Raw genomic sequence first — 14949 nt, 5'->3', positions numbered from 1 at the left:
CTGTTCGTTGTATTCTGAGCTTTCTGAACAATAGTGGCATCATCATTTTGATCATTTTCGTCCTCTTCAGAATCAGCCGAGCTTGCAACGGTGATAGAGCCGTTACTGGCATGGTCAGGATTAATCTCGTTAAGCGCGGTGAGAAACGCGTTTGAGATCTTCTCCATGGCTTTTGCAGCCTCCTTGATGAGGTTCTTCTCGTTCTCAACCTGAGCTTCTTTGGACTTCATGTAGTTGTAGAACGGTGGGTTGACTTCACGAGATGCTTCAATGAACGCATCACAAATCTGTGACTCGCTGAGATTCTCGATCTTGTAACGCTTGGCGTTGCTGACGAGAGCAGGCCAGCGGCTAAGCCATTTGTCAAGACTAGTGTTGCCAGGGCCTTTCTTAAGCGATTCGAACTCGGTCCTGACATTCTGCTTCTGATCTTTCGCGGTGGGTTGGATGCTATCAGCCAGCGCGATGAGTTTGCCGCGGACGTCATGGATTCCGAGGTAGTGTTGCTTGAACTCCTGACACACCGTGAGGTCGATGCGATCAGAGACCTTGTCATATTTCTTCTTCTCGCTCTCGTAGATAGCCTGGAGGCTGTGGTATTTCTGGATCGTATCCTTGCTCGCTGAGTCTGATGGTTTGGTCGCAGTAAAGACCAGATTTTCGATCCCTTCTGGATCACAATAGTTCCAGACATCATTACGCACAGCAAGGTCCTCGATAGAATTAATCCAGTTCGTCCAGTCTTCACGGGCGTTGAGCATAGCGAGGTTATGGTCTTTGATCGACATCTTGTGTTTGATGATTTTTGGTAAAGGCAATGTTAACTTCACTTTTTAGTTGACTTCTATTTAATGCGTTAGCTTCCTTTTTAATTGAAATCATTATGAAAATATCAGTTTTTCTGAGTCTTCTCTGTAGTTGCTGCTTTCGCGGCTGGTGATGAACCCCGCAGTAAGCATAATGCAACCGGTCCAACTTCGTTCCGGTTTCTCTGAAGAGAATTTCCTGTCGGAAGAAAGATTTCATTGCGTCCAGGTTGACAGGAAAGCCGGTAATGGTGATAAATATCGCGTGCGACGTAGCGGAAGAGTCTCCGGGCTCATAACTGTCGCACTGGATGTGCTTAAAGTGGATTGAAGGTCGGGTCATTCATAATGAGCAGCAGTAGTGAGTTGATTGATTGTCTTCTGTGTGGGGTATTCCAACCCACAGGTTTTACTTTAAATCACCCAGCTTGATTACTAAGGGCTGTTGTTCCTGAGGATCATTGAGACCATGCCCGGCCTGCGACACGCTCTTTTGAGGCAAAGCGGTCAGTTCAAAGTAGAATAGAGTTGCGAATAGGTGGTAAGCAATTTCTGGCAGAGCTCCGAGCAGTATATCGTCCCGGTACACCATGGATACGAGTGCAGGCATTGATGTAGTGTCGTCAATAGCGGGAGGATTTGAGATAGTGAGGTCCAGCCTGTACCTGCCACAATTCCTACCGGCGTTGATATCGGTACTTGTGACATCGTCCCAAATCCTTCGTCCTTGCATTAGAGACATGTACGCGCGTTTGAGTCGCAAGATCCAGCTGTCAGTGATAAAATTTGACTCTTCGTCTCTTAAGGGAGCATTTGGTGACGTTCCGGTCCCTACATTCAAGACGAGGTCTGGCTGCGCATTGCCATTGGTCGCCGCAAACTCCGCTAACGCGATCGAAAGGGGGTTGTTTGCTAAAACCCCCGCATCCTGAAATGTCCCGAGACCGGCAAGATATTTTGCTCGGAAGTATCTAAAAACAACGTTAGATTCAGCTTAGCCTTTAAATGTGAGCGCAGAACTAACAATAGTGCTGCTGAGGCACTTCTTCCACTACTAAAGAATTAGCCAGTACTTCTTGTAGCCTTTGAGGCTAGCCACGGCTTACACTTCCCACGTCTTGATATTTTCTGCCGCTGCCAGAACCGTGTAACCTCGTGTTCCTTGCCTTGAGCTGTTGTAGTTCGTGAAAAGGCAAAGAGAAGAAGGCTGTTTGATAGTTGCTGCCGGAATGCCAATTTTGGCTCCTATTCTCTGCGCATACGCCACTTCAGTAAAGGCCTTTTCACCAAAGACGCTCTTCAGTGCGATCTCAATGTCAGTTTCGGAGTACAATGAGTCGGAAAGAATGGCCCGGATCCAATTTACGCCAGGTAGGGATGCTGTTGATGAAGGCCGGAAAGCAGATTTTGCCAGCTTCTGAAATTCAACGCAACATCGTTCTACCGACCACCCACCCATTGGCGAACATTGCGAGTACTACTAAAGCTCCTAGTGGCAGTCAGCTAGTGCGGTTCCGCGCGCTGGAGTTGCTTAGTCATGGCAACATACCTGCGCTTACACCGTATGCCAGTGTAAAGAACTCTTGTACTGGTATAGGGAGATCAAGTTGCTGTTGGACCTGACCTAGGATGGCAGGAGGTATTATTCCACGAACGCCACCCCCATCAATACACAATATTGAGTGGCCGGCTGTAGGCGGCCGAATACGTACCACCAAGTCTACAACATCGCCATCAAGCAAACAATTCTTTAGGGAAAAAAGATAAGGGTCAGCTGGTTCCGATACGCCGAACATCTGAACGCAAGTTTCACAGATCCAATGGCCACATAATAACTTGTGCCTCGGAATCCGTGTAAGACAGGAGAAGCAAGTTCTGTAGGTTTTGATGTTGGCCCAGCGATCCGAGTGATCAATCAGTACAGATTTGTGTATGCATTTTGACGGCTCGCCTTGTTTGAGGCGGTTGAACAAACAGGAGAATCCGCGCAAAATCGAAGTCAAAAGACCGCTTGGCAACAGATGTCCTTCATTTCGATCGACGGCAGTCGCCTGCTAGCAGGCCTCCGTACAGATATCTCTATATAGACTTTGAAAGACATCTTGGGGGTTGAATACTATAAGATTCAGCATAAGTTCTTGAATTGTCTCCAGGAACTTACAATGCATATCAGGAAGATAATGGTCACAAAACAAACTAGACGCAATTATGGGAGAAGCAAAAGAGATGAGATCTTCCGGTGAGGGTATATGACTCATGAACTGGACGAGATGGTCTGCTAGCTCAGTTGAAACTGGAATATCGCGCCGAGCACTGCGAATGAGATCGATGGGTTGGTGGTACAGGGTACCTGCTGACTCAAAAGCCCTTTCAAACAATGCGTTCGTATGCTCGACAGACAACAGCAGCCCGGATTCTCGGCGTCGCTGGCGAACCACTGCGAGATGCTCGTGGAAGCCAGCCTCAATCGGTGCAGAAGAACTTGAATCAGTGGCTGGAAGAAACCAAGAGTCAGTGAAGTAGAAGTCCAATGGATTAGAGGTCAATGCCGTGATTGTTGAGGTAAAGAGGCGCTCTGCTACAGCCGCAGCATTTGGCTGCAGCAAGTGTTTCTCACGGAGAAGAACCATCAATGATGGCTTCCAGAGGGGGCCATTCTGAGATGGCCAAGTGGCGATCCAGCGCGCAATCTTGGTCAAGTCTGAAGGTCCATATGAATAGAAGCAGAAGATATCCACAAATGGATATAGTAAGTGAGAGAACAGAAGCCCATGAGACTGGGTATCAGACATTTCTCGCGACAGCGGGATTTCTGACTGTGATGAGCAACACCCAAACTTTCTTTGACAGTTACGAAGAGCCATAGTAGTGTTGGCGATCAGCACAGGCTCCTTATTTTCCGCTCCCGTATCAATGTCCAAGCGAAGTCTACCAGCATATTGCCGACGATTATTAACAAAACTTTTCTCACGGCTGCCAAAGAAGACATTGATACTCGGGCATATGATTTCAGGTCGAAATGAAGAAGTAAGCCGTTGCAGTCTCCCCGAATGATGGACTGATGGAATTTCTTGAGTAGAAACCCATAACCAATGGCTACAGTCACACCTGGCCATTTCGTTTGCATGTTAGAGCGTTTTGTGACTCAATATGGCAGGAGAAGCCTTGAGAATATGTACGCGAGAGAGATGACCTAGGCCTGGTCCTGTTTTGAACACCGCTGTCTCTAGGGCTTTGGTAGCCCAGGACACGAAACACGCACCCATGGGTCTCCTGCCATAATACATAAAAGCATGAACAAACCATTAAGATCATTATCAATGCGACTTTCAGCAAGATGGGCATAGATACTGGCATAAAATCGCATACTTGCGGCATTTGTCATCGCCCTCGGTCAGATGAGTTCCATCGTCGTTACCCTGCTGGTCAGGGTTATCCTCGCACCCATTCCATCTGTCGCCGTTGTCGTCAAGAACAGCGTGGAGTTACAAGTAAATCTCATGAGCAACCGGTCTGCCAGACAACACCCAAGAGTAAACCCGTGCGCCGAAGTGTCATTGTTGCAGTCAAGACCATCTGTCGTGCTCTGATGAGTGGCAACGGTCTAGATATTCATGTTCACCACCATCACTGGCACCATAGTAACGGGGATGATGGCATAACAAAAGAGAAGAAAAGGCTCCGTCCAGGGTCGTTAGAGAGTACTGGAAAGAGACCTATGCAGGTTGCTGAGCTTGCTGATGGCCCGGCGCCATTACCATGTGAGCTGCCTGCATATCAAGAATTGACCTACGGTCCATCACAATCAGAACAGAAGCCGGTCTTCAGATTTCATGTTACAGAGTACATTTAGTTAGATGAGTTATTATCTTACCACAATAAGTGTTGAAGTTGCGCATTTGTTCCCGAGAAGCCACTTGTGGCATCTATCAAGCTAAACTGTAGAGATTGAGATCAGATTCGCTCGGATTCATATCAAGATATCAACAGCACAAGCATATATAACAGGAAATAAATATATTCAAGTATGATATACCAGATATCTAGGAACTACTAGGAGAAAGCTCTATTGCAAGTATTGTGGTTTCCAGCACGATGTTGAATCTAATGTTGTTTGAGAAGCCGCAAGAACCAGAATTGATACAATAACAGCATTAAGCCCATAAACAGGCTACAAAAACCAGCAATACTTGCTGTTACTATGGCCGCCACCGACCAATCACCGTCTTGAGCGGTGTACACATTCGTGAGCCCGGTTAAAAGAGCCATTAATGCGTTAAGTAATCCAGGGCTCTGATATATCAGCACATGTTCATTCAGCTGTGGGACATACTGACAGAAAGATTCGATAGACAAGCCAGAACCAATTGTGCTTAAGGTTCCACCACGCCCAAAGAATACCTAGGATACCGATAACGCAAGACAGGCTTCCAATGTATAACAAGGGAACGTTGCGGACAGCACTCTGGATGACACGCCCAGCCTGGTTGTGATCTAAAAGTCTGCTCCGACTGATAGAGGTAAATGTTCCAGGAAATACAATAAAGCCTGCAAGTAAAAGCCAGTTGGAAATTGAAGCAAGAAAGTTCCAACGAAGAGGTACTTCATGCGACTCCACAACCATTCTTTCGTAGCTTGATAGGGATTCAGCCGGAAGGGGTACCTGAGCAGCCTTCAAGGCAACATCTTCAAGTTCTTCAGCTTTGCTCCGAGTAGTTTCCATTTCTATTGAGATGGGATTCTCGCATGGAAGTATTTTCTCGACGTCGCCATTGGAGGGCATATACGCGAGCTTTTATGTTCCTCTCATGGAGTGTCTGGTTTCGGCACCCCTCGTGACCTGTGTTGCTAGCTGCTGCCTGTCGACAGGGGTGGGCGTGCCGGTTTTGCGATTTACATATCTATTATGATATGCTTACTGGACGCTCCTTTTCTAATTGACCAACTCCTGGCTGTCAACTGCCATTATGGACTCTACGGATATCTATGGTATCTTCATGGGAAGTGTCATCCTTTTTCTGCTCATCTCTTCGTTCTCTTATTCCATTGCTCAAGTAGCATACAACCATATCCGTCGCTTTTTTCTTCGTCAAGTATATTTTTCCCTCCTGCCCAGGTGGCTTGGTGGATGTCTTCGACTGTCAAGATACTGCGGATTACTGATCATTATTTATGTCAACGCCAATGTATGCCTGCTTGTCGTTGATGTGAAAGATGGCTCTGACTTCACACAAAGACTTGGAAGAGCTGCGTTGATAAACCTCGTACCTCTTTGTGCGGGTGGCCGATTCAACCAAATCGCGCATGTTCTTTCAAGTCGGCCAGATAATTATCTCACTCTGCATAAATGCATTGGTCTGGTTTTCATCCTTGAAGCTTCTCTACACTCCATTCTCTCATGGCTGCGTGGCGATATTGATCTCGGAAGATGGCCAGATAAAGCCGGTTTGACTGTGAGTGTATTGCATATCCTCTACCAAGTGATTGGTCTTTGCAAGCCTTTGGCTTTTAAAAGCTTTAGTAGTACTAACGATTTGAAGGCTGCCAGCTCAGTTGGGGCACTCGTATTAACATCGATTCCTACTCTCTGGAAATGGATGTACGAGCCTTCATCAATATTGCACCTCGCTCTTTCAGCCACAATGATTACTAGTCTCTGGTTTCACCTACCTTCAACAAACATAACACAGATCCCTAAGCTCTACCTTATTGTCGCAATACTGATCTTTGCATTAGTCAAGTTAATCTTCTTTTTGAAACTCCTTTTTATCAACGTCTCAACAGAACTTATTTCTACCGCTACGATTCAGCAGGTTGGAGAGAATGGCATAGAAGTCAGGGTGACTATGCCGCGGCCTCTGAAGTTTCGTGCCGGTCAGTTCGTGTTCTTGAGTATTCCGCGACTTGCCTTGTTCCAATATCATCCTTTCCAAATAGCCTGGGAGTACCTAAGTGACAAAAGCGATGGCGGACGACAGGTGATTGTGATTATCATCCAGCCTCGTCATGGTTTCACTAGTCGACTTCGTCTGGCGGTTCCTTTCGAACGATACACAGCCCTTGTAGAAGGGCCATACGGTAACACTACCAAACTTGATCAATACGGGACTGTCTTGCTCTTTGCTACAGGGATTGGCATTGCAGGGCAACTGCCATACATGAATGAGCAACTACGATTGTATAGAGAATGGCGAACAAAAACCCGGAGACATGTGCTGTATTGGGAAATCGAAGCAGAAGGTTGGATCTACTATGTTCAGGCTGATTCAAGACTTACAGTTCATAGAATATAGGTACTGGGTAAACGAATGGATCAACGACATCCTGTCATGGAATATTGATTACGTAAGTATTACCTTGGCAGGTTGTTGACTGCAACTCATATTAATCTTATCACAGGACATCCAATTATACATACGAGGAAGATTTCTGGCCAAAGATGCTGAGAGAGGCATATCCGTGAAGAAAGGAGAGAAGCTTAAGCGACTTACACTGAACTATGACATTATGGATCCACAGAGCCTTCTAGAGGACGAGATGCGAAGACGCAAGGGTGGAAGCCGTATGCTAGTATCTCGTATGCACCTTCCTGTAAAATCCCTGATGAAGCTGACATCTGTAGTTTGCACGGAACCTATCACGGCTCAAGCAGTGACTAAGATTGTTCGTCCATTGCTTGGAGACGACCTTGACTTAGTAGAGTTAGACTTTTGCCCTTGGTCAAGTTCAAGGCGCCCAAAGTCGTCACCCACAGAAGAAGAAAATTAGATCGCTGCAACAGAGGAAGGAATTAGACTCCTTTTGTGGGCTAAATATTTTCAATTCTTTGAAATTTGTTTATCGAGCTCTGGTAGCTAAATACAATCATTTAACTGTCTACTGAAATTCATTTGAATACATATACCCTAAGCAGACATGATCCTTATTTCGCCAAGTCCAATTGACCTCCTTCGATCTGTTGTAGTCCTTTATGAAAAGCAATAACGGCTAGTTGTAGCCGGTCAATGACATATTCAACCTCTTCACAAAGGTATTCACCAAGCCGTCGGACATCTTGCAGGTAAGCGACTTCTGCACGGAGACGCCCAACTTCGCGTGTTCTTTCCAAGATGGTTTCTTCAGGGGATTTTCGGTCAAAATTCTTGGTCGCTTCAAGTTTGTCCCGAGTAGCATCTAGAGAAACAGACTCACCATGAGCGTTTGCTATCTCCCTGTCGATTGGGCGCGGACTAGCAGGTCGATCCATGTTACCACGATAGAAGATGCGTATCCGCCTAGGAAGTAATACCGGCTTCATTTATGAATTATTTATATATTAGCGTCACACGGCATAGGCTTGTTGGACGAAAGTGACACCCCTGTATTCGGTAGTACCGGGGTACACATTTCGGTCTTACCAGGGTATACGTTTTTGATCTCATGAGTAAAACGTATCTTTAGAGCAGGACTTAGGGTGCAATTGCCTAAATGTATAATATGTGGGAGCTAGAGCTTTCGAGGTCCTTGTGTGCATAAAATCTTGGAATCGCGTAACGTTCTTACTTATTTATTCCTTACTAAAATGGATCCCATTCGTTAGTACTAACCGTCGTAACTTGTAGAAGAGAGCTAATAGTCGCAGTAGATTTTGTGGTTCATGACATAATCCTTCAACTCTATAGAGGATTTGACTTTCTTGCTGCATTAGTTGCCGTCATAGCTGCAATAGTAATGTCGTTCGACACTATTCCAGAACACCAAAGAACCATTTTTAGCGATTTGGCAATAGGGTTTCTAGGTAGCGCTATCATCTCAAGCATTATCGCCTTGGTCTTCAACCAGATAGTGCTGTTCGAGTTCCAAGCCCATGATCGTCTGGACAGCAATCAGCTGTGGATCCAAACGGGATTGGTTGATGTTAGCATTGCCCAATTGATGTCTGGATTAATAGCCTGGTCTATCGACAGATACCCTCTCTGGGTTACTGTTCTAGTTGGGAGTGAGGCGCTCATTCTCTTGCTGGGCGCGATGGTGCTGTCATCCAGGATGAGAGCGGGCATGTCAGGGACACAAGAACATACTTTGAGCGAGAAATTAGTGATTTAAGAGACAGGCCGTTTCGGAAACAAATAAAACAATTATGATACTGTATTTAGATTCCATATAGCCTCTGCTAGATCGCCTTCTGTGTGCGCTGCCCTACCCTAATCGTCATAGGTGTCCCTGCGTGTCCCTGTAAGATCTACTGATGGATGTCGGATAAATGATTGATAAAAATTGCAACTCGCTGGAACCTCTTTTTGTTGGAACATAGAGGGCAATAGTAGATTTCCTCGGGCCCGGGAATCCTGAAGTCTTCGGGACCTGACGAAACTCTATCGATTGACTTTGTCGCAAGTTCGTGCAGGACAAGATCTGAGAGAGGCAGTGGCCATCGAGAGGCAACCTGCAGTATTCCTGGCAACTTCGTATTTTCAGGGATCTGCTGTGTATCTATACCTGCATATATGCCTCTGATTTCTGATGAGCTGCTGGGAACACCCGTTCCCTTGCTGAGCTTGTCCACAGTTGCTGAGCCCTGGGCTGATTGTTCCAGCGACCCCGGAACCTCAGATACTTTGTCTGGAAGGATGCACTCAAGTGAGATTCTCTCCCCGGCCGTCAGATAATGCGGAGAAACCCGGATTATTTGGGTTCTATTGGGAGGCGACTTGGTAGTTATTGACGTAACGCTAGGGCTGATTGTGGGGAAGCTCAATGTCGTGGACCTTGTTGTGCTTCTAGATGCAAGTCTAGCAACGACCGCTTGAGGTTCGCTCTGTTCACCTATGGACCAGGGTTAATCATTCGTACATGAAGATAAACAGCAGGCAGACTGTACCGAACTTCAAACCGCAACTTCTCAATTCCCAAAGACTTTCTGCTCCAACCCACTGTGTGTTAAAACTTTCTGGGGAATCGGGATCTGATAGGTAGTATGCAATAGGGAATTTGCGCTGATGGGAAAGTGGCTCGTCGTCCCCAAACCCGTCTCGCCACTCGAACTTGCTCGATTCCAGATCATAAGTCACACAGCTTGGAGTGTTGTGAGAAAGACCCAGACTATCAAAAGTCTCTGAAATACCAACTCGATGTAAGTCATTGAGAGGAAGCAGGAGCGCTGCAAGCCAACGAGAAGACTGCGCATGGAATATTACATAGAGATTCCCAGCCTTAAGATAAGGTGTCTCCTTCAAGGCGTTCTTGTTCTTGTTATCCGATCCTTTAGCAGGTTGAATTTTCAGCTGGTTAATGTAACGTTGCGTATCGGCTAAACTCTCCAGCTGCAGTGATCTCTTAGTTCGGGGTTGACTATAGCGACGACTCCTCGCATATGGCGATTGCTCTTGGGACGATGTAGAGCGCTTTCTCTTTGATGCCGCGTTAAGAAGGTCTTTCGTAGTTCGCTCCCTGGGTTTCTCATTACTCCCTTTTGGAGTTGTTCGAGGCATAATATTTATTATACCAAGGGCTAGTGATGATAAAGATACTAGAAGGCAGAAAAGATATTAAGATGGTGAATGAGATGAAAGGGCCAGTTGATGGCGGGTCCTCGTAACTTTATACCTAAACCAAGATGCTGAGCTAAGCACCTTTTCTGGATCGCACTTACCACTCACGTCTGAGGTGCAGGTTTCGTACCCCTTCTTTATTAAGGAGCCATAACCAGATCCCAGCAATGATTTGGCGCGACGCATGTGGGGTCCTGCAGGACTTTTCCTGCCCGTCGCATATATATTCTGTCCTTGGCTACCAGACTCTCAGCCGGACAAGCCACCATGTTATTCCTCCCCAGCTTTCTTGTTCTTGCACTTTCCCAAAATACCCGAGCTCAACTGACACCGAGAGAAGTTGTCGATCTAACTATCGAAGCGGGCGGCTTAGTCGGTACTGGTGTAATCGAATTCAAGTCGCCCAGTCAAGAAAGTGAGACACCGTCTATATTAGCTTCGACAAACAGCGATACGCCATGCACATCAACCGCGACATGTCAGACAAGCGAATATACAGCCCCTTCAAGCCAGGACACGGCGCCTATGCCAACTTCATTTTCCGTTCCTTTCCCTCTCATCCCGACTACTGGCCACCCGGGTTTGAATAGCTCTACAAGAGCCACACCAACTCCAAGGCCCAGTGCTCCTGCATTGTCCAATGCAGTCACCATGCGTCAAGCAGCTTGCGCTTCTCTCGTCAGTTTGGTTGTGATGGAATGCGTTTTCTTCTTCTTTTAGTGTAGTGGCAGGACCATACCCCTAGATAGTTATCATTATTATCAAATCATTTATTATATTCCTATGCCTACTACCTGTATCACATAACCGATTCAGAGAAGCTTTAATAAAAGATTTATTATCTTACATAATTGTTTTAGCATTTTACAAACGCAAACTCATCAGGGTCCAGCCCTGCTCCTTAATCTATCGGTTCCATGTATCTAACTCTCCTCAGTGGATCCTTGCAATAGCAGATTCCATTAGCTCCAAGCGCTTATCTTGTCGCTCGGACACTAACATAAGCTCTTCAATAGCGCGAATCAGTCTATCCTCAACCCCATTTTGCATGCTGTGTATTCTGGGTTCAAGTTCGGATGGATGGGACCTTGTCACGAGATGTGCAGAATGATTTGGCCCCCTATCGTCGCCTCCGCTCTGTATCCTAGGATCGGGATTCTCATGATATGATCTCGTCGCAAGATTTGGTCTTATGCCGTCCCCACCATATGTGATTGACCTGATGTCGCGATGAAAAGGCAGGATGCCACGGGGACGTCTACCGGTGGATTTCCACGCTCTTTGCCTGGGGGCTGGATAAGCATGAGGATCGTAAAGAGCCAGGTTTTCGGGGTCTAGATAGGGTGTAGTGGCGCACGGTGGCTCAATGCCGTTATTGACATAACAAGAATCTAGCTGTCACCTTATTGGCATTACGTTAACCAAGAAAATTCCGAAACGCTGTTCTGTGGATGATTCTGGTCTTCGAAGGATCGTTGTCATCCGCCACAGCGCCGGATAACAATTGACATCCTCATAACCGGACTCCTTGGCGCCTATGGCAAATATCTTATCGTAGTTACTGAGGTTGATTGAACCATCAGAAATGCTTCACAAGTGCGTCTCGATATCTCTCTTCTCGCTCTTTGTAGTCAAGTATAGGCAGGACCACAATCATGGATAGTTCCTATTGTAGTAGAATCACTTATTCCATACTAATGCCACTTCAAAATGATGTTGTCATAGACACCTAAATTTCTCAAGCTGCCAAATCACCTCTTTCAATCTATGAAAATAGCAAATAAACTACATATTGAACCTGAACTCAAGGTGCCGAGGGACCTGCCCTGTAACCTTTCCCCTGAACCTCAGTACCTACCCCTCTCTTAGTAACTTAGATTCCATGTAGTCTTGGTATCTCTTGCGATCCTCCCTGTCTTCTGCCATAGCCAGTACAAGAGTTTCCATAGCAGCGATCAGCCGCTCTGGACCGCTTGCGATTTGAGGCTGAGCGCCAGAGGATCTCGTCTGAGGCGCCCTTCTGGTAGCAGCCTCTTCATATCCAATTGACCCCATGTTACCATGAAATGGTAGAGCCTTTGGCAAATGCCGATCGTTCTCATAATACCTGCTTCTGGGTGCTGGAAACATAAGGGGCCGGGGACGCAAGTGATTATAAGGATCCGGGTAAGGTGTATAGGCCCATGGTGGCTCCACGCCGACCTCATTATAGAACCTTTCTATCTGAGAATCAGCATCTTTCACCAACTTCCGCAGAGCCGTTCTATGGATAATCTTTGCTTTTGAAGGATCGCTGTCTTGTTTCAATGCGATCTGTATCCAGGTGTCGGGAAATCTGCCTTCAGAGGGCTTGCCTGACTTCTTGGCGCCGATGCATAGTATTCCATTATATGTGGCTGGAGTGATGGAGGGGTTTGAACCGGTAACGGCCTCAATATGTGTGGAGACATCATTTCCACCGTCTTTGTAGTAGCTTAGAGCTTTAGTTGAAATCTCGTGGCCGAGATCCCCTAGTGAAAAGACCCCAAAAATCGATGCTCCCGGGGACTGAATAAAAAATGTGACGTCGTCAGTCAAATATTGCTCCTGGAATCTGTTATATCGCCGCGATGATCGGTAACCGAGTATTATACCTTCAACGTTATCAGCATCCAACATATCTATAACTGGGTTACTTTCTTCCTCATCGCCTTTAGTATCCGTCATATTTGCATCCGAGCCGTCTTCCTCATTGGAGGGAGGGTCGCTTTGGTTTATTTCATCCACCTTTTCACGAACAGCTTGAACCATAACTTCTGACCAATTTCTTGGCCATTGAAAGTTTCGCTGTCCGCAGGTATTCTCACATTGGCCCTTGAAAACCGAAAGCTGTTTCTCAGCTTCTTTCGCGCCTTGCGTTTCCCGAATCCGGATCACGTGTACCTGCGCCTCTTTTAATCCCTGTAAAACATCTCTGTCCACCTGGTAATAGTCCCCAGAAATTCCAGCAAGGACGTTTAGATTCCTGATCTTATTGTTGGCTTTTCGGATTCCGTCGTTAAATATTGGCAGGCCCTTTGTGAAGTCTGAAAAATATGTTTGGATGTGTTTGGAAACCTTTTCGTGGACTTTCTTCACTGCATCAGGGACATCGGGTATGGACACAACATCGTCCCCAGAGTCTGATTCTTCATCGTCTTCGGGTTCTGTATCGCCTGTTGCGAATGCCCCAGGCCCGAAGACGCCCTTGTGTTCTTTAAAGATTTGAGACCCTGTAGGCGGCTGATACTGTTCCTGGTTCTTATTAAGTAGCTTATCTGCAGCATTGTTGACCTCTGTTGCGTGTCTCAGTAACAAACAAGGGATGAGGTTCGGCACCACTGACCTTTGGCACATTTCTCGGCTTCTTTGTCCTTGTTTTTGTCTGGGTGTACCAAGTACAGAATTCTACGTTTCCGCTGTCTAAGGTCAAGACGCGTGATCGCCTCGTCTATACCTAGCACGTCGTATTCATTGCCTCCTGCTGCTAGAACGTTAAGTATACGTTCTATTTCTTCGCGTGCCTCCCTTTGTGGCGCTTCTCTCTTCTCTATGCACAAGTCAAATGCATATTCGACGAAGAACTCAATGACTTCTTTTTTGCCAATCTCTTGGGCAATGGCGGTTGTGTTTGGTCTCTTCCCTTTTGTTATCTTGCTGAGAACGACGTTACTGATCCTCGCAATCTGCTCCTCAGAGCTGAGAATGTCACGGTAGGTCTCAACATCTCCCGCAGTTGCATCCTTTAACTCATTTTCTATCCAGAAATCAACGATTTCTTTACGAGCCGCAATAATCGGATTTCGAAGAGAGGCATCCTGTAAAACAGCCAATGAACCGTCATAAGGTACTAAGCTCAGTTGAGAGCTCTGGTGATGAATGTCGCTTGATGAGGCATCTGTGACGGTCGGGGGTCGATATCCCCGAGACCCAATGGTTTGAGCTGCCATCTCTACCACAGTATATGTGAAGAGGTCAGGAATCTAACACTGACTAGCGAATATATGTATAGGCTTATCACTCGTCGGCATATCTGATTTCGAGGCATCTCGTCAGGGGTGTCTGCTTTTGACCCACCCTTTTTCTGGTAGTTGAGCAAGGGTAGCCGGTTTAGTCCTCGAACGGCCTCTTTTCGAAAGGCCTTCTGAGACTATTTAACTTAGTGGATATACAGAAGGAAGTCCGCTGTAAGTATTTAAAATTGATATTTACAACTTTTTGAGAAAGAAATAATGGCGGGAAAAGAAATACCTCCTGTAGGTTACTTTACTATTTGCTTCTAAACCTATCTAACAAGCCTAGGCGCTACCAACCCAATCTCAAGTGGTTGGAAGCTCTACAAACCCTTACGAAGCCTATACATCGTGTGTGGCAACTGCTTATCACGCGCTCAAAAATCGCTTCAGCCAAATACTCCAGAAAAATGATTCCCTTACGAAGAACCAAAGATCTTTGCGGCGTCAACTCGATCAAGCTCAGCGAGAGAACACCAAGATTCGTAGCGAGCGGCAGCGATTACAAGAGAACTACAATAAGCTAGCCAAAGACATAGGAAGGATGTCAACGGAAAAGTCCCAGATGTATGCGCAACTTGA

General features: G+C 46.3%; 6 protein-coding genes across 6 annotated transcripts; 2 read left to right on the top strand and 4 right to left on the bottom strand.

Annotated features, from left to right (window-relative positions):
- Positions 1–1215: 1215 nt before the first annotated feature.
- FOXG_16053 (uncharacterized protein) lies at positions 1216–3598 on the bottom strand (the record flags this gene model as incomplete). Its single annotated transcript, XM_018396128.1, has 5 exons — positions 1216–1777; positions 1913–2223; positions 2285–2295; positions 2356–2526; positions 2968–3598. The coding sequence occupies 5 exons, from the start codon at positions 3596–3598 to the stop codon at positions 1216–1218; spliced, it is 1686 nt and encodes a 561-aa protein (XP_018256425.1).
- Positions 3599–4143: 545 nt separating this feature from the next.
- FOXG_16052 (uncharacterized protein) lies at positions 4144–4659 on the top strand (the record flags this gene model as incomplete). Its single annotated transcript, XM_018396127.1, has 1 exon — positions 4144–4659. One exon carries the CDS (start codon positions 4144–4146, stop codon positions 4657–4659), a length of 516 nt encoding a protein of 171 aa, XP_018256424.1.
- Positions 4660–5773: 1114 nt separating this feature from the next.
- FOXG_22214 (uncharacterized protein) lies at positions 5774–7574 on the top strand (the record flags this gene model as incomplete). The annotated part of the gene is made up of 5 exons (XM_018402612.1): positions 5774–6259; positions 6347–7046; positions 7093–7151; positions 7206–7383; positions 7429–7574. 5 exons carry the CDS (start codon positions 5774–5776, stop codon positions 7572–7574), a joined length of 1569 nt encoding a protein of 522 aa, XP_018256423.1.
- A 154-nt stretch (positions 7575–7728) lies between these two features.
- Positions 7729–8052, bottom strand: FOXG_22213 (uncharacterized protein; the record flags this gene model as incomplete). Its single annotated transcript, XM_018402611.1, has 1 exon — positions 7729–8052. One exon carries the CDS (start codon positions 8050–8052, stop codon positions 7729–7731), a length of 324 nt encoding a protein of 107 aa, XP_018256422.1.
- Positions 8053–9628: 1576 nt separating this feature from the next.
- On the bottom strand, positions 9629–10276 carry FOXG_16051 (uncharacterized protein; the record flags this gene model as incomplete). Its single annotated transcript, XM_018396126.1, has 1 exon — positions 9629–10276. The coding sequence occupies one exon, from the start codon at positions 10274–10276 to the stop codon at positions 9629–9631; it is 648 nt and encodes a 215-aa protein (XP_018256421.1).
- Positions 10277–12190: 1914 nt separating this feature from the next.
- FOXG_16050 (uncharacterized protein) lies at positions 12191–14304 on the bottom strand (the record flags this gene model as incomplete). Its single annotated transcript, XM_018396125.1, has 2 exons — positions 12191–13650; positions 13701–14304. 2 exons carry the CDS (start codon positions 14302–14304, stop codon positions 12191–12193), a joined length of 2064 nt encoding a protein of 687 aa, XP_018256420.1.
- Between the last annotated feature and the right edge of the window lie 645 nt (positions 14305–14949).

The sequence above is a fragment of the Fusarium oxysporum genome, genomic scaffold (genome assembly GCF_000149955.1).
Source record: "Fusarium oxysporum f. sp. lycopersici 4287 supercont2.30 genomic scaffold, whole genome shotgun sequence".
NCBI lineage: Eukaryota > Fungi > Ascomycota > Sordariomycetes > Hypocreales > Nectriaceae > Fusarium > Fusarium oxysporum.
This window is presented reverse-complemented; position numbering and strand designations above follow the sequence as displayed.